The 26,352-nt window shown below is 38.8% G+C and overlaps 3 protein-coding genes across 3 annotated transcripts; all 3 read left to right on the forward strand.

Annotated features, from left to right (window-relative positions):
* Nucleotides 1-378: 378 nt before the first annotated feature.
* On the forward strand, nucleotides 379-1,374 carry LOC137829147 (uncharacterized). Its single transcript, XM_068635940.1, has one exon. It carries the CDS (start codon nucleotides 379-381, stop codon nucleotides 1,372-1,374), a length of 996 nt encoding a protein of 331 aa, XP_068492041.1.
* Nucleotides 1,375-2,635: 1,261 nt separating this feature from the next.
* On the forward strand, nucleotides 2,636-3,178 carry LOC137829148 (uncharacterized). Its single transcript, XM_068635941.1, has one exon. It carries the CDS (start codon nucleotides 2,636-2,638, stop codon nucleotides 3,176-3,178), a length of 543 nt encoding a protein of 180 aa, XP_068492042.1.
* Nucleotides 3,179-20,636: 17,458 nt separating this feature from the next.
* Nucleotides 20,637-20,966, forward strand: LOC137829149 (uncharacterized). Its single transcript, XM_068635943.1, has one exon. The coding sequence runs from the start codon at nucleotides 20,637-20,639 to the stop codon at nucleotides 20,964-20,966; it is 330 nt and encodes a 109-aa protein (XP_068492044.1).
* Nucleotides 20,967-26,352: the final 5,386 nt, after the last annotated feature.

The raw sequence follows: 26,352 nt of genomic DNA on the forward strand, positions 1-26,352 counted from the left end.
TTGAAAGACTTCTTAAACAAGTTCGGGGCACTGGTGGTGAAGCTGCACACCAAAGACGAAGACATGACGATACATGCCTTCAGACGATGAGTGCTGTCAGGACCTTTCAGTGACTCTCTGATAAGGTGTCAACCAAAGACGTAAAGCGAGATCCATCATAGAGCCATAGCCCACATCGTTGCAGAGGAAGAGGTCACGAAAAAGCGCGAAAGCATTGGCCCAGTCTGACCTCAAGGAACTGGTCGTCCTCAGCCTGTGAGGGTACATGAGGCCACGACAGAGAAGAAAGCCACGGGGAAACAGCCGCCATATGAAGCAAGGAAGCCTTAGACCAGGGCACGTATAAACGAAAATTCCCCAACCAGACACAGTGTTCGAATGGACCTTCTAGAGCTGATTGCCATCCCTAATGTGGCAGACAGACTGAAGCCTCCATCGAAGACCGACAAGAGGCTAGGGCCCAACAAAGACACTTGGTGCGAGTTCCACCAAGCCTTTGGCCACAGCCTGCACAACTGTTTGGCGTTAGGATTCCAGTTAGATGAACTGATGAGGAATGGTTTCTTGAAGGAATACCTACAAGAACCGCAGGGGGGTCCGACGTCAGCAGCCCCAGAAGAAGATCAGGGGCACGAGATGCCCATCCATAGGGAGATCAACACAATCTCTGGAGGATTCTCAGGAGGAGGGTGCACCTTCTCCCAACGCAAGAAATATGCCAGAGAAGTGATGGCAGTAGAAGCCCAGGAGTCAGACCAAAGCCCCAAGCCTGACCTTATCTTCACCAAGGCCGACTTGCAGGATGTGATCCCACACGACAATGACCCAGTGGTGATCTTAGTGGTAACTGTGGGAAGAAAGGTACACCGTGTCCTTGTCGACCAGGGAAGCTCGGCCGACGTAATGCTCTGGTCGACCTTCAACAAACTACAGCTATCTCCTGACCAGTTGAGACCTTACGATGGTTGTTTGTATGGTTTCGCTGGAGACAAGATAGAAGTGTGTGGACACGTAGAGTTGAGGACAACTTTCATTGAAGGCACGGCTTCCCGCACTGTTAACATAAGGTATCTTGTTGTTAATGCTCCCTCATCCTATAACATACTTTTGGGCAGGCCCACTTTGAACTGGATCGGAGCAGTAGCCTCTTCGAGGCATATGAAGATGAAGTTTCCTTCCCTTGAGGGAATGGTGATCACTATCAAGTCTGATCAGAAGGAGGCCAAAAGGTGCTATGAGAACAACCTCAAAACAAGGAGAGAAATGTACGTCGTCACCTCCCAATCTCCAAGGGAAGAAAGGGGTCACCCGTGCCGAGATCTCCCGGGAGAGAAGACCCGAGCCCGCAGAAGAAGTGCTGGTGAGAGAGGTTAGGGGTAAGAAGTTCAAACTTGGCAAATCCTTAGGCAAAGAAGCGCAGGACCAGATTACGAGGTCATAACATGGCACCTAGGTGCCTTCGCATGGTCAACCTCAGACATGCCTGGCATTGACCCCAATTTCTTGTGTCATCATCTCACCATGGACCCACAGGTCATACTTGTTGGCCAGAGGAGGAGGAAGTTCAATGATGAAAGGTGTCAGGTCATCAGGGAAGAAACCAGAAGCTGCTGAGCGCTGGCCACATCACGGAGATCCAATACCCAGGGTGGCTGGAGAACATAGTGTTGGTCAAGAAGGGCAGCGGGAAGTGGAGGATCTGCGTCGACTTCACGGACTTGAACAAAGCCTGCCCAAAGGACTCTTACCCGCTGCCCAACATTGACGCCCTGGTAGACAGCGCATCAGGATGTAGACTTCTTAGCTTCCTGGATGCTTTCTCTGGATATAACCAGATCCGAATGCATCCCAGGGACGAATGCAAGACGACGTTCATGATGAAGCTCTCCTATTACTATTATAGGGTGATGCCTTTTGGGCTCAAGAATGTAGGAGCAACCTATCAGAGGTTGATGGATTGAGTGCTCGCATCCATGATAGGGCGAAACGTCCAGGCATATGTGGACGACATGGTGGTCACCTCCAGGCGAAGGACCAGCACGCCGCTGATTTGGAGGAGCTATTCACCACGATAGCCAAGTATGGACTGAAACTAAACCCCGAAAAATGTGTGTTTGGGGTAGAGTCAAGCAAGTTCTTAGGGTTCCTATTCACTGAGCGTGGGATAGAGGAAAACCCTGAGAAGTGCGCTGCGATTATAGCCATGAGGAGTCCGATCTCGATGAAGGAAGTGCAACAGTTGACAGGATGGATGGCCGCTTTATCTCGATTCGTGTAAGCAGGAGGGGACAAGAGGCACCCCTATTTCCAGTGTTTAAAGAGGAACAACAGGTTCGTATGGACCAAGGAGTGCGAAAAATCGTTTCTCAAGTTGAAGGAATATTAAGCCAACCCACCAGTATTGTGCAAGCCACAGATGGGTACCCCGCTTCAGTTGTACTTCGTCGTCACAGATCGGACGATTAGTTCGGTCCTTGTCCAGGAGCAGGACCATGCGCAAAAGCCAATATATTTTGTCAGCAAAGTTTTGCAAGGGCCTGAGGTGAGATACTAGGCCATAGAAAAGGCAGCCCTGGCAGTGGTGTTTTCAACGCAAAGACTTCGCCACTACTTCCAGAGTTTCACCATAATAGTAATGACAGACCTCCCCATTCACAAGGCCTTACAGAAGCCCGATGTGGCAAGTCGAATAGTGCGTTGGGCGGTTGAGCTATTAGAGTTCGATGTACTGTACGAACCGAGAGGACCTATCAAAGGCCAGGTTTATGCTGACTTCATAGTAGAGCTCTCCTTGGCAGCCGCACACCAAGAGGAAGCATGTTTCAGATGGGTCCTCTCTGTAGACGGATCCTCCAACCAGCAGGGTAATGGGGTTGGTGTCATTCTGGAAGGACTAAATGGGTTGCTAATTGAGCAGGCCCTACGTTTTGCCTTCAAGGCTAGTAACAACAAATCTGAGTATGAGGCCTTGATTGCAAGAATGTTGCTGACCAAAGAGATGGGTGCTAAGAGTTTGCTGGCAAAGAGTGACTCCCTGTTAGTAACAGGACAAATTACGGGAGAATACCAGGCCAAAGACCCTCAGATGGCCGCATACCTAGAGTATGTCAAGATTCTAAAGGAGACTTTTGCGGTGTTCGAGTTAGTACTGTTGAACCTTGTGGTGTTCAAGTTTTGAAGAATCCAAATCCTTTGAAGGATGTTGAAGCCTCTGCTATGCTTGATGTTGCTGTGCTGGTTTAAGCTTTGTTCTGGGGTAGTTTATATGTTGTAATCCACCCTGTGATTAAATCTAAAGCATTAGCATTCTCAATCTTTGTGAAAGTAAAATGCTTTCAAACTAAGTTAAAACAACCGATTGTTTTGTCGAAACAACCGATTGTTTATACTTAGATATTTTGAGAAAAAATTGAAAACTATTTTGAATGGTTGAACTGTTAAAGTACCAAAACAACCGATTGATTCGAGGAAACAACCGATTGTTTGTTTTGGGACCATAACATAAAAACTGTTTTCTCTTTGACTGAGCTTTAAATGTTTTAACTGCTTACGCTCCAGTCATTAAATGCTTTGATCAATCTTTTAATGCAATTTAAGAGTTTGTTAAGATTTGATAACAAACTACATCTTTGAATAAATTCAGAAAAACAGATTTGACAATTAAGAATCTTTGACAAAGTTTTTCCAAAGAGTTTTTTTTTTCAAAGTGCTGAGATTGCTAAGAGTTTGTGATTGATCAAAGTGTTGGAATAGGATTATGCTTGTATTGATTTTAGATTATCTTTTGTAACAAGTGTAATCCTTGTACTCTGTTGAACAATTCGTTTCTATGTTTGCTGAGATTGGCTGTGTGTTCTTGAGGTGTTCAAGATCAGCAATCTTAGTGTTGGCCAAGGAGAGTGTGTTTCTTGAGGTGTTCAGGTCATTCTCTTGGTTGTTGTGTAAGTGATCAAGTGGTGATTGCTTAGTGGATTTCCTCAGGGTTTCTGAGAAGACTGGATGTAGCTCTGGTTTGGAGTGAACCAGTATAAACAACTGTGTACAATCTCTCTATCTCTAACTCTTTAAATTCAGTTTATTTGTTGTTTGCTGGTATAAAGAACCGATTGTTTCTACGAAACAACCAATTGTTTTTCTGGTACTGCAGCTTTTGCTTACTGTTTTGGCTAACTGAATTGCTGAATCAATTGGTTCCTGAGATAAATTCATTATAGTTTTGAAAAGTTTGCGAAAACCCTCTTTAAACAAGTCACCCCCCCTCTAGTTTAAAGCCATATTTTCTAACAATTGGCATCAAGAGCTTGGTTCGTGAAAGTTATTCAAGTTGATCCTAAAAATATTTTTAAATGGCTGATAGACTACCTTTTGGGGAAGATGCTTCAATTAACAAACCACCTTTGTTTTGTGGTTTGAACTACCAGTTTTGGAAAGTAAGAATGAAAATATTTATGGAATCTCTTGACAAAGGAATTTGGGATGCAATTGAAAATGGTCCTTTTATCCCAAAGTTTGAAAATGATGGATCTGTCACTGAGAAGCCATGGTCTCAATGGACTGATGCAGAAAGCAAAAAGGCCAAATTCAATTGCATTTCCAAAAATATTATAACCTCTGCTTTAAATTCTGATGAGTTTTTCAGGGTCTCGCAATGCAAATCATCAAAAGAAATGTGGGACACTTTGGAAGTCACTCATGAAGGAACAAATGAGGTGAAAAGAGCTAGAAAGCATGCTCTCATCCAAGAGTATGAGATGTTTAGAATGCTTAAAGGAGAAACAATTGTTGAGGTGCAGAAAAGGTTTACGCACATCATCAATCACCTTATGAGCCTAGACAAGATCTTTGATAAAGAAGAGCTGAACATCAAGATCTTGAAATGTCTTGATAGAGCATGGCAACCAAAGGTAACTGCTATTTCCGAATCTAAAGATCTAACATCATTAAGTGTTGCTTCTTTTTTTGTTAAGCTTAGGGAACATGAGCCAGAGATGAATAGACTCAATGTTCAAGAGAGTGAAGATAAGCACACAAGGAGCATAGCCTTGAAAGCATCCAAACACAAGGGAAAACAAGATTCTAGTGATGAGGAAAACCTTAGCTTGCTGTCAAGAAAATTCAGCAAATTCCTAAAGAGAAACCGCAATAAAGACAACAACAAGGATAGGTATGGAAACAAGAAACCCAATGAATTCAATTCAAATAACTATACTTGTTTTGGTTGTGGTGAGCAAGGTCATATAAAGGCAGATTGTCCTAACAAGAGCAAAGAGAAAAAGACTAGTTACAAGGAGAAGAAAGGCAAGACAAAAAGAGCCTACATAGCTTGGGATGAAAATGAGGTGTCATCATCAAGTTCTTCATCAAGTGAAGATGAAAAAGCAAACATATGTTTGGTAGCTGAAAATGATGATGAATCTTGCAGCTCAAGTGAGGTAAGTTCATGTGTTTCCTTAAATGAACAAAATTATAGTGAATTACTTGAAGCTTTTCAAGAAACACATGATGAAGCTAATAGATTGGTTCTTTCAAAAAACCGATTGAAAGATCTTAACAGTTGGCTTGAAAAGAAAGTTAAATCACTTGAAGAGGATCTGGAAAAAGCAAAAAGTGATTTTGAAAAATTGGAAAATCATTTCAAAAATGCCTCTTGCAAGTGTGATACTCTCATTTGCACAAATTGTGAAAATCTTGAGAAAAAGGTTCACTATCTTGTTGAAACTGTGGACAAGCTTTCAAAGGGGAAATCAAACTTTGAGAATGTCTTGACATCTCAAAGCTATGTTTTTGGAAAGGCTAGTTTAGGCTTTAATCCACAGAACAAGCAAGATAGGTTTTCAAAAAGTTTTTCAAGAAAATCAGAAAAACAACCGATTGTTAAGACGAAACAACCAGTTGTTACATGCTTTTACTGCATGAAGAAAGGCCACTCTGTTAGGTTATGTAAAATTAGAAAATATTCTGTTCCAAGAGGTTTTATGAAATGGATTCCTAAGGGATGTGATGTTTCTAACTGCAAAGAAAAGTCAAACGGACCCAAATTTGTAAGGAGACCAAATCTTGCTACTTGAAATTGTTTATGCAGGAAAAATAAAGAGAAAAAGAAGAATTGAGTCATCTGATCTAGCTGTTGAAGAAAAAGGCAGTCATTGAAGCTGAATCAATACTATGCAAAAGACCTCAACAGTGAAGAGAAGCTTCTTGATCAAAAAGCACATGGCTCATTGAAGAATCAACATAAGGATAAGACTTTCCTTTATTTGTTCTCAATTTTTGTTTCAAAGTTCTTTCTTATGGTTAAACAATTTTTTTTTCAATGTCATATGCTTTAAACTGCTTCTGCTCATGGTTAAAATTCAAAATCAAGTTTTTAACTGTTGCAGAAAAACAACCGATTGTTTTGAGTCTGACAGCACTATGAAGAAATTGTTTTAATTGCTATTTTGAATTTCTATCCGTTGCAGATCAATTTAAAAGAGAGAATCTTGGTCAAAGGATCTGTGTTGAAAGCTGACTATGTTTAGAAAGAAGTTACAACAGCTATAAAGGAATATATTCCAAAATCTTGGAAATTCAAGAGCCTTAATGACTAGTCAAAGATCACATGTGAAGACCATGTGATTTTCAGCTTTTTCTGACATTTTCTGTGCAGAGCAGAGTCAAGTGCTCACTCTCTGAAAACCAGGTACCCATTAATGAAATTAAATTCATATTGATTCTCTTACTGCTATAAAATCTGCTGCAGATTTCTTCCACGAGAACAACCAATTGCAACATCTCTTGCAATATCTCTCGCAACATCTCTTGCAAAATTTTGTGAAGTGTGCTCTCCTCTGTTTTCGTCTCTGCTGTCATGGAATCAACTCCTCCAACCTCAAAGAGAGTCAAAACCAGGGCTGTAAGGTTTGGAGGAAGGCTAGAAGGCTGGTTTTCTGGAGACAATGATCTCATTGAGAAGTATAGGTATGAAACAAGTATCAAGAAGATAAACAACCCCAAGGTTGTATGCTTTGATTGGCTGAAAAGTCAAAAGCTTGATAATGTGAGAAGGCTGCTCAAGGATCAATCTCTCAGAAAGTTCCTGGAGATGAAGGGAAACATTTATCCAGATTTGGTGAGGGTGTTCTACACAAACTTGAAGTTTGAGGGAAACAATCTAGTTTCTCATGTGAAAGGTGTAGAAATGGAGATAACTCATGAAGTATGGACTGCTGTTGCTGGACTTAAGTTCTCTGGTCTGAGAATCAACAAGGGAAACCTTGGTGTGGTGGAGGATTTTAACAAAATCCAATTCTACAAAAGTTGCTTGAAGAATAATCATGCTCAAGTTAATACATGCTCGGTTGGAGGTTTGAAACTTGATGAGAGATTGCTTGCTTTCATTGTAACTTGGATTCTAACTCCAAGGGGGAGTAATCATTCTGTGATAACTGAAGAAGATCTGGTTTATATCTTCTACATCACCAAGAAAATCAAGATCAATTGGATTCATATAATCAAAGAACACATGCAAAAATCCATGAGGTTAGGTGATTATCATTATCCATATGCTGTTTTGATATCTAAATTTATAATCTATTTTGAAGTTAATCTTGAAGATGAAACTTCTGAGCTGGTCAAGTCAACTCAAGAGTTGAACAATGGATCACTCAGCAAGATGGGTTTTACCAAAGTAGGTGGGAAATGGATAAGCAAGGATGGTGATCATGGTGCCTCATCTAGTGGTGCTGCTAATCTTGAACAAGATGAACCTGCTGATATGGATGTTCAACATGAAGATCCACCTGAAGATTTTCAAGATGCTGGACCAAATGCTGATGATGGACATCAAGGAGAAAGGATGCAAACCATGTCGTCTTTTGAAAGACTCATGGTGAATAGGCTTGATAGCTTTGCTGAAAATCAAAGGAGCCTCCATGATCTCTGTGTTAGTAATTTCCAAAGGATTGACACCAGGTTTGACAACATGGATGCCAGGTTTATGACTCTGGATGAACAGATTGAAGCTGTTCAGAATCAAATCTTTGATCTTCAGTTTGCTGATGAAGAAGAATGAAGGAAAAACAACCGATTGTTTCGATAACCAATCGATTGTTTTTGGCTGATATTCTTGGTTTTTTAAAATTTCCTTCCTTCTGCTGTTGCTGCTTTAATTCTGATGTAATAAAAACAATATCTTGTTTGATCTCTTATCTTTGTCTATTTGTGAAGACAAATAGGGGGAGATATATGCTGTGTTTTAAGTTTCTGTTTTCAGTTGATAAAACAGTTTGGGTGATGTAATATGTTTCTGATATTAGGTGTTTTGAACTTTAACTGTTTATCTGTATGCTAACAAAAAATATCAGAAGTTCAATGTTTTGCTCAAAGTTCTATTGCAGGAACTGCTTCAGATTTAATCAGGTACAACACAAGCATCAGGGATTTGTCTTCATCAAATAGGGGGAGATTGTTGAACCTTGTGGTGTTCAAGTTTTGAAGAATCCAAATCCTTTGAAGGATGTTGAAGCCTTTGCTATGCTTGATGTTGTTGCGCTGGTTTAAGCTTTGTTATGGGGTAGTTTATATGTTGTAATCCACCCTGTGATTAAATCTAAAGCATTAGCATTCTCAATCTTTGTGAAAGTAAAATGTTTTCAAACTAAGTTAAAACAACCGATTGTTTATACTTAGATGTTTTGAGAAAAAAAATTGAAAACTGTTTTGAATGGTTGAACTGTTAAAGTACCAAAACAACCGATTGATTCGAGGAAACAACCGATTGTTTGTTTTGGGACCATAACAGAAAAACTGCTTTCTCTTTGACTGAGCTTTAAATGTTTTAACTGTTTACGCTCCAGTCTTTAAATGCTTTGACCAATCTTTTAATGCAATTTAAGAGTTTGTTAAGATTTGATAACAAACTACATCTTTGAATAAATTCAGAAAAACAGATTTGACAATTAAGAATCTTTGACAAAGTTTTTCCAAAGAGTTTTTTTTTTCAAAGTGCTGAGATTGCTAAGAGTTTGTGATTGATCAAAGTGTTGGAATAGGATTATGCTTGTATTGATTTTAGATTATCTTTTGTAACAAGTGTAATCCTTGTACTCTGTTGAACAATTCGTTTCTATGTTTGCTGAGATTGGCTGTGTGTTCTTGAGGTGTTCAAGATCAGCAATCTTAGTGTTGGCCAAGGAGAGTGTGTTTCTTGAGGTGTTCAGGTCATTCTCTTGGTTGTTGTGTAAGTGATCAAGTGGTGATTGCTTAGTGGATTTCCTCAGGGTTTCTGAGAAGACTGGATGTAGCTCTGGTTTGGAGTGAACCAGTATAAACAACTGTGTACAATCTCTCTATCTCTAACTCTTTAAATTCAGTTTATTTGTTGTTTGCTGGTATAAAGAACCGATTGTTTCTACGAAACAACCGATTGTTTTTCTGGTACTACAGCTTTTGCTTGCTGTTTTGGCTAACTGAATTGCTGAATCAATTGGTTCCTGAGATAAATTCATTCTAGTTTTGAAAAGTTTGCGAAAACCCTCTTTAAACAATTCACCCCCCCTCTAGTTTAAAGCCATCTTTTTTAACAAGTACATGTCCTTAGAGAACAAAATGCCTGAGCTGACTTGCTAGCAAAGATCGTCAGTTCAGGAAAGGGGGCAGACAGTCATACAGGAGACCCTGAGGACACCTCGAACCACCACAGGTAGCACAGTAGAAGCCCATCAAATAAGAACCTCGGAAGGCGTTAAGAGGAGTCACCAGTCATTGACTCAAGAAACGTTGAAAACGCCCAGAATAAGTGATGGAGGAGGGCCAAGCACACCTCACCACGGAAGCCAAAACCCAAAACTAGACCGTGATGAGCGTCTAGACTCAAGAAGGGAGCATCTAGGACATGATGAGGGAAGGCTACACATGGAGCGTTTAGGAGGAGACCTAGACCGTCTAGGCCCTATTACAAGGTCAATGGCTAAGCACATTCACGCCCAAATGGATGCAACCACGGATGGAAGAGAGAAGGCCTTATACATGTTACATGGAGGCCCGTTAGGGGTGGCTTAGTAATTAGTGTAGTGTTAGAAAGCACAAACTTGTCTTATATGTGATTTACCCTAGATTTTGTGCATATTCTAGAACCTTAGCACACATGACCGGCCATGTGGTCCATGTGTCCTCTCATTTGCATTTCATTTTGCTCACATTTCATGTGTAATTAGCTTAGCTTTTACGGCCCATTAGCCTATAAAAGGGAAGGCCATCTCTTGTGTTTTGGCTCATGTATTTGCAAGATTAATGAGAGTAAAGTTATGCTGCCAACATTGTGCCATGCTTTGCTTCTACCTAGTTTCTAGGCTCTAATCTTCATCTTCCTCACTTACCATAGGGCTGGCCGAACCTCCCTACTTCCATACATATCATGCACCTTCAAGATCACCATAGCTCCTAGGAGGATCTTGCACATTTACAACCATGGCTTCCGCACCATTTTTCACATGATTCTAAGAAGAGCTCCATAAATTTGCCATCATTTTCATGAGCATAGGTTCTTCAAAGATGAGTAGTTCTTGGTCTTTTCATTTTGAATTCTTCTTTATTTCATGTTGTTCATCTTGGTTCTATAATTGTCTTGCTTTTTTTTAATTTTTACTTTGATTTGGTGTGCTATTTGGAAGATCCAACCGGTGCACTTTGTTCAATTGATCTTGAACAATCCTTGTACAATTTGTGATAGGATTCCATATACCTTGAGTTGCTGTTTTTTATTTTAGGTATTTGAGTCTTTATTGCACTTTTATTTGGTTCATTTTTTGCTCTTTGAGTCTTTTAATTACTGAATCCATATATGTTTTGTCAAGTCATGTTCATCCACAATGTCATCAACTCATAGTAGTCCTTTGTTTGACTTGATTGTTTCTTGATTTTGGGTAATTTTGCTTGATTTGAAACTGCTGTGAGGTGCCTTTTATTTTTAGTTTGATTTCATATTTGTGTTTAGATCTTACACAAATTCTTTTTTCATCATTTCCATTGTGTTTATATTTTGCTCTATTGCTGTTTTTGTTTCCAGTTTTTCCAGAATCCCCTGTTTTACATTCTCTGTGCTGGCTGTTTTGTTTCAGAAAATTATTTTCACTCATAGGAAATTTTTGATTCTCTGGAATATGCAAGATTAGGCTGTTACAGGAAAGAAAAAAAAAAGAATCAGCTCAAAAGAGTCAATAGAAAAAAAATGATAAATATTTTGGCTACAGTTGGCGTAACTAAACACTGAAATTGAAAAATTTATTAAAAAAAAATGGCTCATGCGTTTGGAGTGATTCCAACGCCAGATTTTAGTTAAGATCTTGAATCTTTTGCATATCAATTTTCAGAGGCAAATTCTAAAAGGGAAGCTCAGCATAAATTGGGGTAAAAAACACGTCCTCTGGCCCACAACAATTTTCCAGTGGTGCTGTTTTTTTTATTTTGAAATCTATTCTAGTGTTATTCTTAGGATTCATTTTGTGTGCCTACCTTTATTTGAGTACCTTTATTTGCTTGTCTAATATTTTTTTGGACCTCTTTCTAGTTGTCACAATCTAACTCCATTTGTGTGGTACTGTTTTCTTCAATTAAATTGTTTCTTGCTTTTATTCTTTGGCCTCTAAATTTGGTGCTGGAATTTAGTCTCTTTTGGTGCTTATTTGAGTGGAAATTTGACTTGGTTAAGGTCTAGTCTTCTTGATAGGTGCTGGAATTGGAGAATTAAGTCCTTAATTCTAAGGGGAAACAAAGGCAAAGGCAGAATCAAACACTTCTCAAAACACCACAAACACTTGGAGGGCCCAACAAGAAAAGACAACCAAGGAAGTGCCAATAGCAAAAAGAGGATCAACAAAGGGAGTTTTCTTAATTTCTTTGCAACTTAATTTGTGTTAATTACTTCTTTAATTATGTGATTAGACGGTGAGTGTGTCTTCAAGGGCTCCAAGTGTCCAAGAAGCCTCACCTAGGGCCGACTAGTGTAGAGTTTTAATTAGCAATTGTTAATTGTTTTTAATTACATTACTTGCTTAATTAGTTACGCTTTGCATGTGTGGTTGCCTTGTTTAAGCTTTGTTATTTCGTCTAGCTTGGTTAATTAGTTAGCTTGCATTGTTTTCTTGCATTAAAATCTGATTTCTCAACTTCATTGTGTTCTAAGTAGTTTACTAAGAGAAAGCTTTGTGTGAAGGCATTGAGGGATAGTTTTTGGCTAAGGCAAAGGCTTGGTACTTAAGTAGTCCTTTGTGACTCACCTCCCTTACCTGGAAAACTACCTTCTTTGACTTTCCTAAATTTTCTCAAGGTAAAATACTTGTAAACACAAAACTTTAGCCATGTCTTCTTCTCCTCACTCTCCAAAGTCTATTGAAAGTGAAGTAAAATCTATTAAAACTCTTTTGAAAGAAGTTTCACAAGCTGTGCAAATGATTTCTTTTAGACAATTGGAGAATGAGACTAAAATTAATGAGTTGGCTAAAGCTCAAGAAGAGAAATCACAAAAATCACAAAAATCAAAGAAATCTCATACTCATGCATCTAGGAGTAATGAGTCTCTAGGGGAGGGAAGCCTTAGAATCAATGACTATTACCAACCACCCCCTAGAAGAAATAGGCAAAGGGAACAAGAGGGGCCAAGGGAGGTTAGAGTAGATCTACCTCACTTCCATGGAAAAGAAAATGTAGAAATCTACCTAGATTGGGAGATGAAAGTAGAACAACTCTTTGCTTGCCATAGGGTGAGTGAGGAACGAAAGGTACCCCTAGCCGCCCTTAGTTTCCAAGGGAACGCCATGTATTGGTGGACCTCTCTCGAAAGAGAAAGACGTCTTCATAGGGAACCTCCCATTGCATATTGGAATGACCTTAGGGGAGCCCTAAGACATCGCCACATACTTTCCTACTACCATAGGGAGTTGATGGACAAGCTCCAAAGACTCCAACAAAAGAACATGAGTGTGGAAGAGTATAGGCAAAAAATGGAGCTCTACATGATGAGAGCATCCATTAGGGAAGAGGAGGACACCACCATTGCTAGGTTCCTTAGTGGCCTATCACTTGAGATAAGAGATAGGGTAGAACTCCTACCTTACCAAGACTTGAATGACTTGGTTCAACTTTGCATTAAAGTTGAACAAAAAATCTTGCGCAAAACTTCAAGTCAAAGGGTGAGTTCCTACTCTAGCTTTTATCCCAAGAAAGAGTTTAGAAGGGAGGGTAGTACATCAAAAGAAAAACCAAAAGAACCTACCAAACCCTTAACCAAAGAAACCTCAACCCCACCCATCCGAGCTAGAGATGTTAAGTGTTTCAAGTGCTATGGTAGAGGGCATGTGCAAGCACAATGCCCAAACCAAAGGACTTTGTTTCTTAAGGGTGTAGATGAATACACTAGTGGCAAGGATGAGCCTAGTGAGAGAGAGGAAGGGGGAGAGGATGAGAGGGTAGCTCCACTAGAGGGAGAATTTCTTATGATTAGGAGAACCCTCAACAATCACCCTAGCACATCCATGGAAACACAAAGAGAGAACATATTTCATACAAGATGCAATGTTTTAGAAAACATATGTTCCCTCATTGTGGATAGTGGATCTAGTTGTAATTGTTGTAGTGCTAGAATGGTGGAAAAGCTTAATCTACAAATAGTTCCTCACCCAAAACCTTACAAACTTCAATGGCTTAATGAAAATGGGGAACTAAGTGTAGACAAGCAAGTGGAAATCAAGTTTTCCATAGGGAACTACAAAGACAAAGTTTTATGTGATGCAGTGCCTATGGAAGCTTGCCACATCTTATTAGGGAGACCATGGCAATTTGACAAGAAAACCTTGCATGATGGTCTCACTAACGAGATTTCCTTCACCCACAAACATAAGAAATTTGTACTTAGTCCTTTACCACATTCTCAAGTGGTGAAAAACCAAATACAAATGAAACATAAGAGGGAAGAGGAAAACAAAAAGAAAAGAGCGCTAGAAAAAGAGAAAATCCTTAGGGATAGGAAGGCGTGGGAGAAAAGTGTTCCTTCCCACAAGGTTGCTCAACAAGAAAAGCCTTTTGAAAACGTTTTTGAAAATTTGTTTCTTGTTGAACAACCAAGCCTTGTCTTTTGTAAAGGAGCACTTACATGCACTGCCACAAGTAGTGAACTCATGAATCTACCTCCTCCAATAGAAAAACTTTTAAGTGAATTTGAAGATATATTCTCTAATGAGGAGCCCATTGGACTCCCTCCCATTAGAGGTATAGAACATCAAATTGACTTCATTCCGGGGGCAAGCCTACCAAATAGGCCTGCTTATAGAACAAACCCCGAGGAAACCAAGGAGATAGAATCACAAGTTCAAGACTTGTTGGAGAAGGGTTGGGTTCAAAAGAGCCTAAGCCCTTGTGTTGTACCTGTCTTGTTGGTGCCCAAAAAGGATGGAAAATGGCGCATGTGTTGTGATTGTCGAGCAATCAACAACATCACCATCAAGTATAGGCATCCAATCCCAAGGCTTGATGATATGCTTGATGAATTACATGGGTCAACCATATTCTCCAAAATTGACCTTAAAAGTGGATATCACCAAATTCGAATCAAAGAAGGTGATGAGTGGAAAACCGCTTTTAAGACCAAATTTGGATTATATGTGTGGTTGGTGATGCCCTTTGGGCTCACTAATGCCCCAAGTACATTCATGAGGCTTATGAATCACACCTTGAGAGATTGCATAGGTAAATATTTAGTAGTTTATTTTGATGATATCCTAGTGTATAGTAAAACCCTAGAAGACCATCTAAGTCACCTTAGGGAAGTTCTTCTAGTGCTTAGGAAAAATAGTCTTTTTGCCAATAGGGATAAGTGTACCTTTTGTGTAGATAGTGTAGTTTTCTTAGGTTTCATTGTCAACAAAAGGGGGTGCATGTAGACCCCGAGAAAATCAAAGCCATCCGAGAGTGGCCCACTCCACAAAATGTAAGTGATGTAAGAAGTTTTCATGGGTTAGCTAGCTTCTATAGAAGGTTTGTGCCTAATTTTTCTAGTCTAGCTTCTCCTTTGAATGAACTTGTTAAAAAAGATGTTGCATTTTGTTGGAATGAAAAGCATGAGCAAGCCTTCCAAAGGCTAAAAGCTCAACTCACCAATGCACCAATTCTCTCTCTTCCAAATTTTTCCAAAACTTTTGAGATAGAATGTGATGCATCGGGGGTAGGCATAGGTGTGGTATTGTTGCAAGGTGGACACCCCATTGCATATTTTAGTGAAAAACTCCATGGTGCCACCCTCAACTCTCCCACCTATGACAAAGAGCTCTATGCACTTGTGCGAGCCCTAAAGACTTGGGAACACTATCTTGTGTCCAAAGAATTTGTCATCCATAGTGATCACGAGTCTTTAAAATATTTAAAGGGCCAACACAAGCTCAACAAGAGACATGCTAAATGGATGGAATTTCTTGAACAATTTCCTTATGTAATCAAATACAAGAAAGGAAGCACCAATATAGTGGTCGATGCTCTTTCAAGGCGGCATACACTCTTTTCAAAATTGGGTGTCCAAATTCTTGGATTTGATCACATAAGAGAGTTTTATCAAGAAGATCAAGAACTCTCATCCATCTATGCCCAATGTCAACATAGAGCGCAAGGAGGTTACTATGTGTCCGAGAGATATCTTTTTAAAGAAGGAAAACTTTGCATTCCCCAAGGCACACATAGGAAACTCCTTGTCAAGGAATCACATGAGGGGGGACTCATGGGCCATTTTGGAGTTGATAAGACTCTAGACCTTTTAAAAGCAAAATTTTGTTGGCCACACATGAGGAAAGACGTCCAAAGACATTGTTCTAGATGCATATCATGTTTAAAAGCAAAGTCTAGAACAATGCCTCATGGACTCTACACCCCTTTGCCGATTGCAAATGCTCCTTGGGAAGACATTAGCATGGCTTTCATTTTAGGACTTCCTAGGACTGCAAGAGGCCATGACTCTATCTTTGTGGTAGTGGACCGTTTTAGCAAAATGTCCCATTTTATTCCTTGCCACAAGGTAGATGATGCTCAAAATATTTCTAGACTCTTCTTTAGAGAAGTGGTGAGACTTCATGGTCTCCCTAGAAGTATAGTATCCGATAGAGATCCCAAGTTTATAAGCCACTTTTGGAAAACTCTTTGGGGCAAACTTGGAACAAGACTACAATTTTCAACTTCTTGTCATCCTCAAACGGATGGCCAAACCGAAGTAGTCAATAGATCTCTTGGGACTATGCTTAGGGCTATCATGAAGGGCAACCATAAATCTTGGGATGAGTATCTTCCCCACATTGAGTTTGCTTACAATCGAGTAGTTCACAAGACTACTAATGCTTCTCCTTTGAAAATAGTATATGGTTTTAATCCTCTCACACCCATGGATTTGTTGCCTCTTCCTAATCCACAAGAATTTGTGCATAAGGAAGGAGTAATCAAAGCCGACTTTGTGAAGAAAATGCATGAGAAGATTAAACTCCAAATACAACAACAAAATGAGAAGTACACAAAATACAACAATAAAGGGAAGAAGGAAATAATTTTTGAGGAAGGAGACTTAGTTTGGCTTCACCTTCGCAAAGATAGATTTCCAACTCAAAGGAAGTCCAAACTAAGTCCCCGAGGTGATGGACCCTTTCAAGTTCTCAAGCGAGTCAATAACAATGCATATAAATTGGACCTACCTCTTGAATATGGAGTACATGGCACTTTTAATGTAATTGATCTTTCTCCATTTGTAGGTACCAATGATGATGACGAGCTGGATTTGAGGACAAATCCTTTCCAAGGGGGAGGGGATGATGGAGGAGGGCCAAGCACACCTCACCACGGAAGCCAAAACCCAAAACTAGACCGTGATGAGCGTCTAGACTCAAGAAGGGAGCATCTAGGACATGATGAGGGAAGGCTACACATGGAGCGTTTAGGAGGAGACCTAGACCGTCTAGGCCCTATTACAAGGTCAATGGCTAAGCACATTCACGCCCAAATGGATGCAGCCACGGATGGAAGAGAGAAGGCCTTATACATGTTACATGGAGGCCCATTAGGGGTGGCTTAGTAATTAGTGTAGTGTTAGAAAGCACAAACTTGTCTTATATGTGATTTACCCTAGATTTTGTGCATATTCTAGAACCTTAGCACACATGACCGGCCATGTGGTCCATGTGCCATGTGTCCTCTCATTGCATTTCATTTTCCTCACATTTCATGTGTAATTAGCTTAGCTTTTACGGTCCATTAGCCTATAAAAGGGAAGGCCTTCTCTTGTACTTTGGAAGATTAATGAGAGTAAAGTTATGCTGCCAACATTGTGCCATGCTTTGCTTCTACCTAGTTTCTAGGCTCTAATCTTCATCTTCCTCACTTACCATAGGGCTGGCCGAACCTCCCTACTTCCATACATATCATGCACCTTCAAGATCACCGTAGCTCCTAGGAGGATCTTTCACATTTACAACCATGGCTTCCGCACCATTTTTCACATGATTCTAAGAAGAGCTCCATGAATTTTCCATCAATAAGCGCGTACACATTCCCAAGGGAACAGTCGTTGCATGTTTGCCTAATTGAAGAAGGTGAAACCTGGATGACACCCTAATGTGAGTTGAATCAAGCATAGGCACTTTTCAGAATATGGAAACAACAATATATGTGAAGAATTATGACACCAAGGAATATTCTCCACTAGAAATATTAGCCATTATAACAAAGAAACAAACAACACAAAGAGAAAACAATTAAAGAAAACTTGTTAGTCAATAAAATACAAAAAAACTTGCGACAATAGGCAAGAAATATACTCAAACCACTCCAAGAAAATATTTCATTCCTTAACCAAGTCTCCTTGTGGATTGGATTAGCTTCAAGTGAAAGATGCCAAAGCAAACTACACTTACTCAGAGAACAAATCACCACAAAACTTGAGGAAACAAGAAAAGACAAGCAAGAAAAAGGTGTAACAAGAAATAGCTAAACCAAAAAAGAATAAAAGATATGACAAAACTTGGAAAGAATATGAAATGAAAAAGACAAGCAAGAAAATAAGGAACTCAATGAAAAGATAGCACACAAAGGAAACCTAAAGAATAGTACTAGAATAGATGAAGAAAAACCAAAATACAGTACTACTGGAATTTGTGTAAAAACTGTGCGTGACTTGAAAAAATTATCTAGAACGAGATAATGCAAACTGGAAGTTGAAATTTAAACCACTGAAAATTCAAGATCTTATCTCAAAATAGGCACTAGAATCACACAAAAACAGTGTGCCAATTAATTGTGATAAAGTTTTTAAAATCACTGCCACTCATTGTTTTTCCAGAGTCATATTTTTGCACTCTGTACGTATTTGATTTATGATTTTTTTTTTGTATTTTGAATTTTGGTACACTATTTTTTCCATTTTTTTTATAACACCTCAAACTACTCAAATCCAGAGTTTCAGAAATTTTTTCCAACAGAATTAAATTTCATAAGGAATTTCAGTCAGCACAAAAATCTGAAAAACAAAGAAAACCTATGCTGGAATTAAAAAACAGAATTAAGAGACTTCAAAGACACAATAGAAGTGATGTATATGAACTTGTATAGATCTAATACACAAGCCTCAACTCAAAGCTAAAAATAAAATGCACCAAAGGATCAAAAACAGAAATAGAAAACTGCACTCAAGTAACCAAAAATTAGCAAGAAAAGTACTACATAGAAGTGATGACATTATAGGAGAAACATGACATTGACAAAACATATATGGATTTAAAAAACAAAATGACTCAAACACAATGAATTTGTAACAATTACAACAACAAGAAAGACTCAATTAAAGCAAAAACAAAATAGCTAACTCAAAAAAACAAAATTAAAGTGTCAATCAACTCAAAAGAAAATTTGCACACAACCATAGCTCTAGATACCACATGATGTGAATTAAATCAAGCATAGGCACTTTTCAGAATATGGAAAAACAATACATGTGAAGAATGATGACAATTAGGAGTTATAATAAAAGACAAACAAATCGGTACAAGTAAAGGAACTTAAGGAAACATCATTGGAGAACAAAGTCTTCCAAAAGATGAACCAAACTCAAGATTGAGTGCCATTCCACATTGAACCGAAACAACACAAGGAAATGAAACACAAATACCGAATCAAACTAAGCTACAAGTGTAGAATTGAAAAGGAAGACACAAAAGGAATAAGAACAAGCGAATGAAATGAAGAACACAACATAAGAACACAAACTACCGATTGAAATTACAAAGACATGACTAGGAAATGGAAATGGAGATGGAATGAGAAAGAATTATGTGGATATCATCCATGGAAGGGATGAACACGCCACTTGGAGATGAATGTTCCAAGATAAGTGTAGGAATTGCCGCCACTTGGAGCCCCCAATCACTCACAAGTTGAGACAAGGAGAAGGAGAACAAGTCTCTCACAATTCTCTCTCAATTTTAGTAGAGTAACCTTTCTTAAAATTCCAATTCTGAATTTACAAGAGCATGGCACATCCTTTTATAGTAGAAGAGGGTTGAAAATGAAAAGGCAAAATTCAAACCAAGACTATTCAAATTCGGCGCCAACTTCAAGTTACATGAGAAGTGTGACTTGCTTTCCTATTTTGGCACCTCCTAAAACTACATCTACACCTACTCTTTATGTCACATGGAAGGTGTGATTTGTTTTGTACATTAGCACCCCTTTTTTTAATATCTACACCTTCCCTTAAAGTTCTACTAAAAACTACACAAAAGTAATTACAAAAAGAATCATCAAATGATGCTCATCTCCCAAAGCTTTAGCCTTGCTCCTAGTAACCCTTTGAGGCATGAAAGATGTTAAGCTCATAGGTTGGCTTGGGCTTCTTGGGCATGGGCCTCAGACACCTCCTCTACTTGGTTTTCATCACACCCTACAGACGCTACTTGACTGACGGGACACTCCCGCTAGAGCCCAAAGAGGCCGGAGTAGTCAAGAAGAATTTGAGCAGGTATACCCTTGTGGATGGGAATTTGTTCAGAGATGGGTATACCCACCCTATCCTGGCCTGCGTAAGTGGTGAGCAATGCATGCGCATCATGACAGAGCTCCACGAAAGGATATGTGGGAGTCACATTGGCGGTCGAGCTCTTTCGTTAAAGGCCTTTCCCGCAGGATACTACTGGCCAACCATGAGGGAAGATTGTACAAGGTATGCACAACAATGCAAGCAGTTCCAGCGACATGCTGACTGGCACAATGCGACCCCAGAGGAGTTACGATCGAAACAGAACCCATGGTCGTTTCATACTTGGGGGATCAACATTCTGGGGCCATTCCCTTTAGAAGTGCAACAGATGAAGTACCTTGTGGTTGCCATTGAGTAATTTACAAATTGGATAGAGGCCGAGCCAGTTGCACAAATCACGACCCATAAGATCCAGCACTTTGTGTGGAAGAACATAGTATGCCATTTTGGAATCCCAAAATGCTTGGTGTCCGATAATGGCACCCAGTTTGCAAGCCAACAGTTGGGCAAGTTGTGCACAGAGCTTGGGATAAAGCAAGTGTTTGCATCATTCAAGCACCCCCAGTCGAATGGACAGGTCGAATCTGCGAACCGAGTTCTGCTCATGGGTCTGAAGAAAAAACTAGAAAAAGCCAAGGTAACTTGGGCAAAAGAAGTTCCTAGAATTGTGTGGGCCTACCACACCACTCCACAGTCCACCACCAAGGAAACACCCTTTAGTTTGGTATATAGTTCGAACACGATGATTCCTGTAGAAATTCAAGAGAGCTCACCATGTTTCCAGAACTTCGTGGCTGAAGAATCCAACGAAGAAAGAAAGGTGAACCTATATCTACTAGATGAAGCCAGGGAGGAGGTTCGCATCAAGGTTGAAGCCTTGAAGAGAAAGGTGGAGTACAAGTACAACTCCAAGTTGAAACCTCGGCAGTTCTAAGTCACCGACTTGATAATGCGAAAAGCCCACCCCTGCCAGCTAGAGAACAAGTTATCTCCCAAGTGGACTGGTTCATACCGTGTGACAGAGGCGCTTGGAAACAAGCGTACAAGCTCGAGACCGTAGAAGGTGGGACGATTCCTCGAACTTGGAACGGAGCAAATTTAAATTTTTATTTCAGTTAATTATTGTATTGTACACAACTTAGGGGACACTCTTTTTCCCTTATCAGGGTTTTTTAACGAGGTCACCCAATAATATTTCAGTTAAAGATATATTTTCGCAAATGTATGGTACAGTGAAGTAAAGTGTGTTGATCAAGAGTGATCAAGTGCTTTGAAGAATTCATTTAAGCTTTGAAGAATCCAAATCCTTTGTGTTTGATACAAGGCTGTGTTGCTGCTGTGTTTTAGGAGGGATCTGGGTAGTTTTATATGTAATCCACTACTTTGTTGATTCTAAAGCTAATGTGTTTTAAATCCTTTTTAAAATAAAGTGTTTTTCAAACTAAGTGAAAAACAACCTATTGTTTTGTCGAATCAACCAGTTGTCTTACTCTTAGGAGTTTTTGAAAAGGTTGAAAACTGTTTAAGTTTGGTTGACTTAACTTCCAAACCAAACAATCGGTTGTTTCGTGGTTTCAACCGATTGTTTCTTTGAAGATCCTAACAGAATTTTGTTTTGGTGGTTGAATGTGCTTTAAATGATTTCCAACTGAATACGCTCCTTCATTAAATGCTTTGACCAATCTTTGAAAAATATAAATAGTTTGTTTATGTTTTCAAACAAATAAGAGAAACAGATTTGTGTTTTTCAGTGGTGAAAGAGTTGATTCAAGATTTAAACATTCACATCAAAGCTTTGGGTTTTCTAAGAGAGTGGAATAGGATTGCATTTGTGTTGATTTCAGATTGTTCTATAAACAAGTGTAATCTCTTCTCAACCTTCTGTATTTATGGTGTTGTGTTGCCAATGAGTGTTGTGTGCTCTTGAGGTGGTCAAGATCAATACTCTTGGTGTGTGAATTGCACAAAGTGAGTGTGTTTCTTGAAGGGTTCAAAGTCACTGCTTTGGTGGATTGTGTGTTGTAATCTGGTTTGATTACTTAGTGGATTACCTAGTGGTTTTCTGGGGACTGGATGTAGCTCTTGGTTTAAGAGTGAACCAGTATAAACTCTTGGTGTATCTTTCTCTTATCCTTAAACTCATGTACATTTTGCTTTTAGTTTTTACTGGTATAAACAACTGATTGTTTCGCTGAAACAATCGATTGTTTTCTTGTTGCTTTGTTGTTTTATTGATCTTGTTCTTGGCTAACCTGATTTCTGTTCTGGATTCATACAAAGAATTTTATTAAAGATTAAAAAGATTTCAAAAACCCCTCTTAAACAATTCACCCCCCCCCCCCCTCTCGTTTAAGGCCATATGTTCTAACAATTGGCATTAAGAGCTTGGTACTTGAAAAATATTCAAGTTTGATCCTAAAATCTTTTTTTCTACGGCTGAAAAACTACCTTTTGGGGAGGGTGCCTCAATTAACAGATCACCTCTGTTATGTGGTTTGAATTATCAATTTTGGAAAGTTAGAATGAAAATCTTTGTTGAATCTCTTCATAAAGGAATTTGGGATGCAATTGAAAATGGCCCTTTTATTCCTAAATTTGAAAAGGATGGATCTTCTATTGAAAAACCTTGGTCCCAATGGACTGATGCTGAAAATAAAAAGACCAAGTTTTCTTGCATTGCCAAGAATATCATAACCTCTGCTTTGAATTCGGATGAATTTTTCAGGATCTCACAATGTGCATCGGCTAAGGAAATGTGGGGTACTTTAGAAGTCACCCATGAAGGAACAAATGATGAGAAGAGAGCTGGGAAACATACTCTAATACAAGAGTATGAGATGTTTAGAATGCTTAAGTGAGAATCAATTACTGAAGTACAAAAGAGATTCACTCATATCATCAACCATCTAATGAGTCTTGGAAAAACCTTTGATAAAGAGAAGCTAAACATCAAGATTCTCAAGTGTTTTGATAGATATTGGCAACCTAAGATAACAACAATCTCTGAATCAAAGGACTTGACATCCTTGACTACGGCTTCCTTGTTTGGTAAGCTTAGAGAACATGAGTTGGACATGAATAGACTCAATGTTCAAGAAAGTGAGGATAAGCATGTAAGGAACATTGCTTTGAAAGCTGCCAAGCACAAGACGAAGCAAGATTCAAGTGATGAAAGTGAAGAAGAAAATCTAAGCTTGCTGTCGAAAAAGTTCAGCAAATTCTTGAAGAGAAATCGCAACAAAGAAGCCAACAAAAAAAGGTATGAAAACAAGAAAACTAGTGATTTCAATTCTAACAATTATACGTGCCTTGGTTGTGGTGAACAAGGGCATATAAAAGCTGATTGCCCAAATAAAGAAAGTAATGAAAAGAAGTCAAGCAATAAGGAAAAGAGAGGGAAATCAAAAAGAGCATATATTGCTTGTGATGAAAACGAAGTCTCCTCATCAACCTCATCATCAAGTGAAGATGAAAAAGCCAATCTTTGTTTAATGACAGAAAGAGATGATGATTCAAGCAGCTCAAGCAGTGTAAGTTCTTGTGCTTCCTTAAGTGCTGAAAATTATAGCCAACTTCTTCAAGCTTTTAAAGAAACTCATGAAGAAGCTAACCGATTGGCTCTCTCAAACAACCGATTGAAAGGGTTGAATAACTGGAAAAGTCAAAAATTGATTTTGAAAATATTGAAATGCATTGTAAAAACTCTTCTCATGTGTGTAGCTCTAAAGTTTGTGAAAATTGTAAAACTCTTGAGAGTAAGGTCCACTACCTTGTAAGAACAGTGGATAAACTCTCAAAGGGTAAATCCAACTTTGAAACTGTCTTAGCATCCCAACAATGTGTTTTTGGAAAATCTGGTTTGGGGTTTTATCCTCAAAACAAGAAAAATGGGATTTCAAAGCCTTTTTCAAAAGTGCCAGAAAAACAACCGATTGCAAGATCGAAATAACCGGTTGTTACATGCTTTTATTTCATGAAAAGAGGCCACTCAGTGAGATTCTGTAAAATTAGGAAATATTTTGTTCCTAAAGGTATTTTACAATGGATTCCCAAAGGTTGTGAGGTTTCAAATGATAAAGATAACTCACAAGGATCCACATTTGTAAGGGGACCAAATCTTGTTGCTTGAATTCATTATGATGCAGGGATACTAGAGAAACATGAAGTCCTGAGTTATCTGATCAAGATCTTGGAAGAAAAGAAGTATGACTGGAACTGAATTAAAGGTATATACCAGTTCAAGTTATCTTAAAAGGAAAAAGAAGCATTCTTGATCACAAACAATGACTCATTAAAGGAACTTCATAACAAAAGGATAAGACCTTCCCTATCTCTGCTTTTCAATTATAAATTCATATCAAATTTTTCATTTACATAAGAGAAATTGTATCTGTTTTAAACTCTTCTCAGTTTCTGTTTAAGATACAAACTATGTTATTGTTGCAGAAAAACAACCGATTGTTTCCTCAAAACAACCGATTGTTTCTTCTCTAACAGCACTGTGAAGAATTGATTTAATTTCTCTATAAATTCTATCTTTTACATATTTCAATCTTAAAGGGATTTTGAGTCAATGAAGTTGTCTTTGAAGTCTGATCTAGTTCTGAAGCAAGTTACATCTTGTCATAAAAAGGAATATATTCCATATCTTGGAAATTCAAGTGCCTTTTTGACTAGTCAAAGTCACATGTGATGACCATGTGTTTTTCTGCTTTGGAATGACGTTTTCTATGCAAAGCTTGAACCAGTTTCTACCTTGAAGACTAAAACCCACTACCACAAAAGATCAAAGAGGGATTCTGCTTTGCTATAAAATCTGTTGCAGTTGTTTTCCTTCACAAAAACAACCCATTGGCTCATCTCTTGCCACATCTCTTTCTCTCCTTGTGTGTGTGCCTTTTTCTCATTCTGCTTTCATGGATTCCACTCCACCTACATCAAAGAGGATTAAAAACAGGGTTGTGAGATCAGGAGAACATCTTGAGGGCTGGTTTTCAGGAGATAATGAATTGATTGAGAAGCATCGCTTTGAAACAAGTAGAAAAGTGATAAAAATCCAAAAGTTGTCTCCTTTGATTGGTTGAAAAGCCAAAAGCTGGACAATGTGAGAAGGCTTCTCAAAGAACAGCTGTTGAAGAGGTTCTTGGAGATGAAAGGGGAACATATATCCGTATCTAATTCGGGTTTTCTACACAAATTTGAAGTTTGAAGGAAACAATCTTGTTTCACATGTTAAGGGTGTAGATATAGAGATTACCCATGATGTATGGGTTGCTGTAACTGGTTTGAAATATGTTGGGCTGAGAATCAATAAAGGAAACATTGGTGTGGTGGAAAATTTCAACAAACTTCAGTACTATAGAAGTTGTTTGAAGAATCCTCAAACTCAAAAAAGAACTTGTTTTGTTGGAGGTTTGAAGTTAAATGAAAGGTTGTTACCTCTCATTGTTACATGGATTTTAACACCTAGAGGAAGCAACCATTATGTTTTAACTGAGGAAGTTCTTGTCTATATCTATTGCATCATGAACAAAGTCAAGATCAATTGGATTCATATCATCAAGGAGCATATGCAAAAGTATGTGAGGTTAAGTGATTACCATTATCCTTATGCTGTCTTGGTTTCTAAGTTTTTACTCTATTTTGAAGTGAATCTTGAGGATGAAACATCTGAGTTGGTGAAATCAACACTTGAAGTGAACAATGGTTCAGTAAGCAAGATGGGTTTTACCAAGATCAATGGAAGATGGGTAAGTAAGGATGGTGAACATGGTATCTCCTCAAGTGCTGCTCAAGCTGAAAATGATGACGAAGATCAAGATGGTGCTGATATGAATGTTCAAGATGCAAAACAACCTGCAATTGATTTTGGTGTTGGAACAAGTGCTAGTCTTCAAGGAGATGGGATTCATTCAATGTCTTCCTTTGAGAGATACATGGTGAATAGGCCTGATGGCTTTGCGGAAAATCAAAGAAATCTTCATGATCTTTGTGTCTCAAACTTTCAGAACTTTGATAACAGATTCCAAAGCATGGATACAAGGCTTCTAACGCTTGATGAACAGATTGAAGTTGTTCAAAATCAAATCTTTGAGATACAGTATGGAAAGGAAGACTAAAGAAAAACAACTGGCTGATCTGTCGAAACAACCGATTGTTATGCTTATCTACCAAGGCTTCATTGTTTTCTATCTTTAGATTTCCTTATTCTGAACTTTTCTGTTTTATCTCTTCCTAAAGTCTATTTGTGAAGACAAATAGGGGGAGAATGTTTGGTTATGTGTTGACAAACTCTGATATGTTTGATGTTTAAATTCTGC

This window comes from Phaseolus vulgaris, chromosome 7, assembly GCF_000499845.2.
Source record: "Phaseolus vulgaris cultivar G19833 chromosome 7, P. vulgaris v2.0, whole genome shotgun sequence".
Lineage (NCBI taxonomy): Eukaryota > Viridiplantae > Streptophyta > Magnoliopsida > Fabales > Fabaceae > Phaseolus > Phaseolus vulgaris.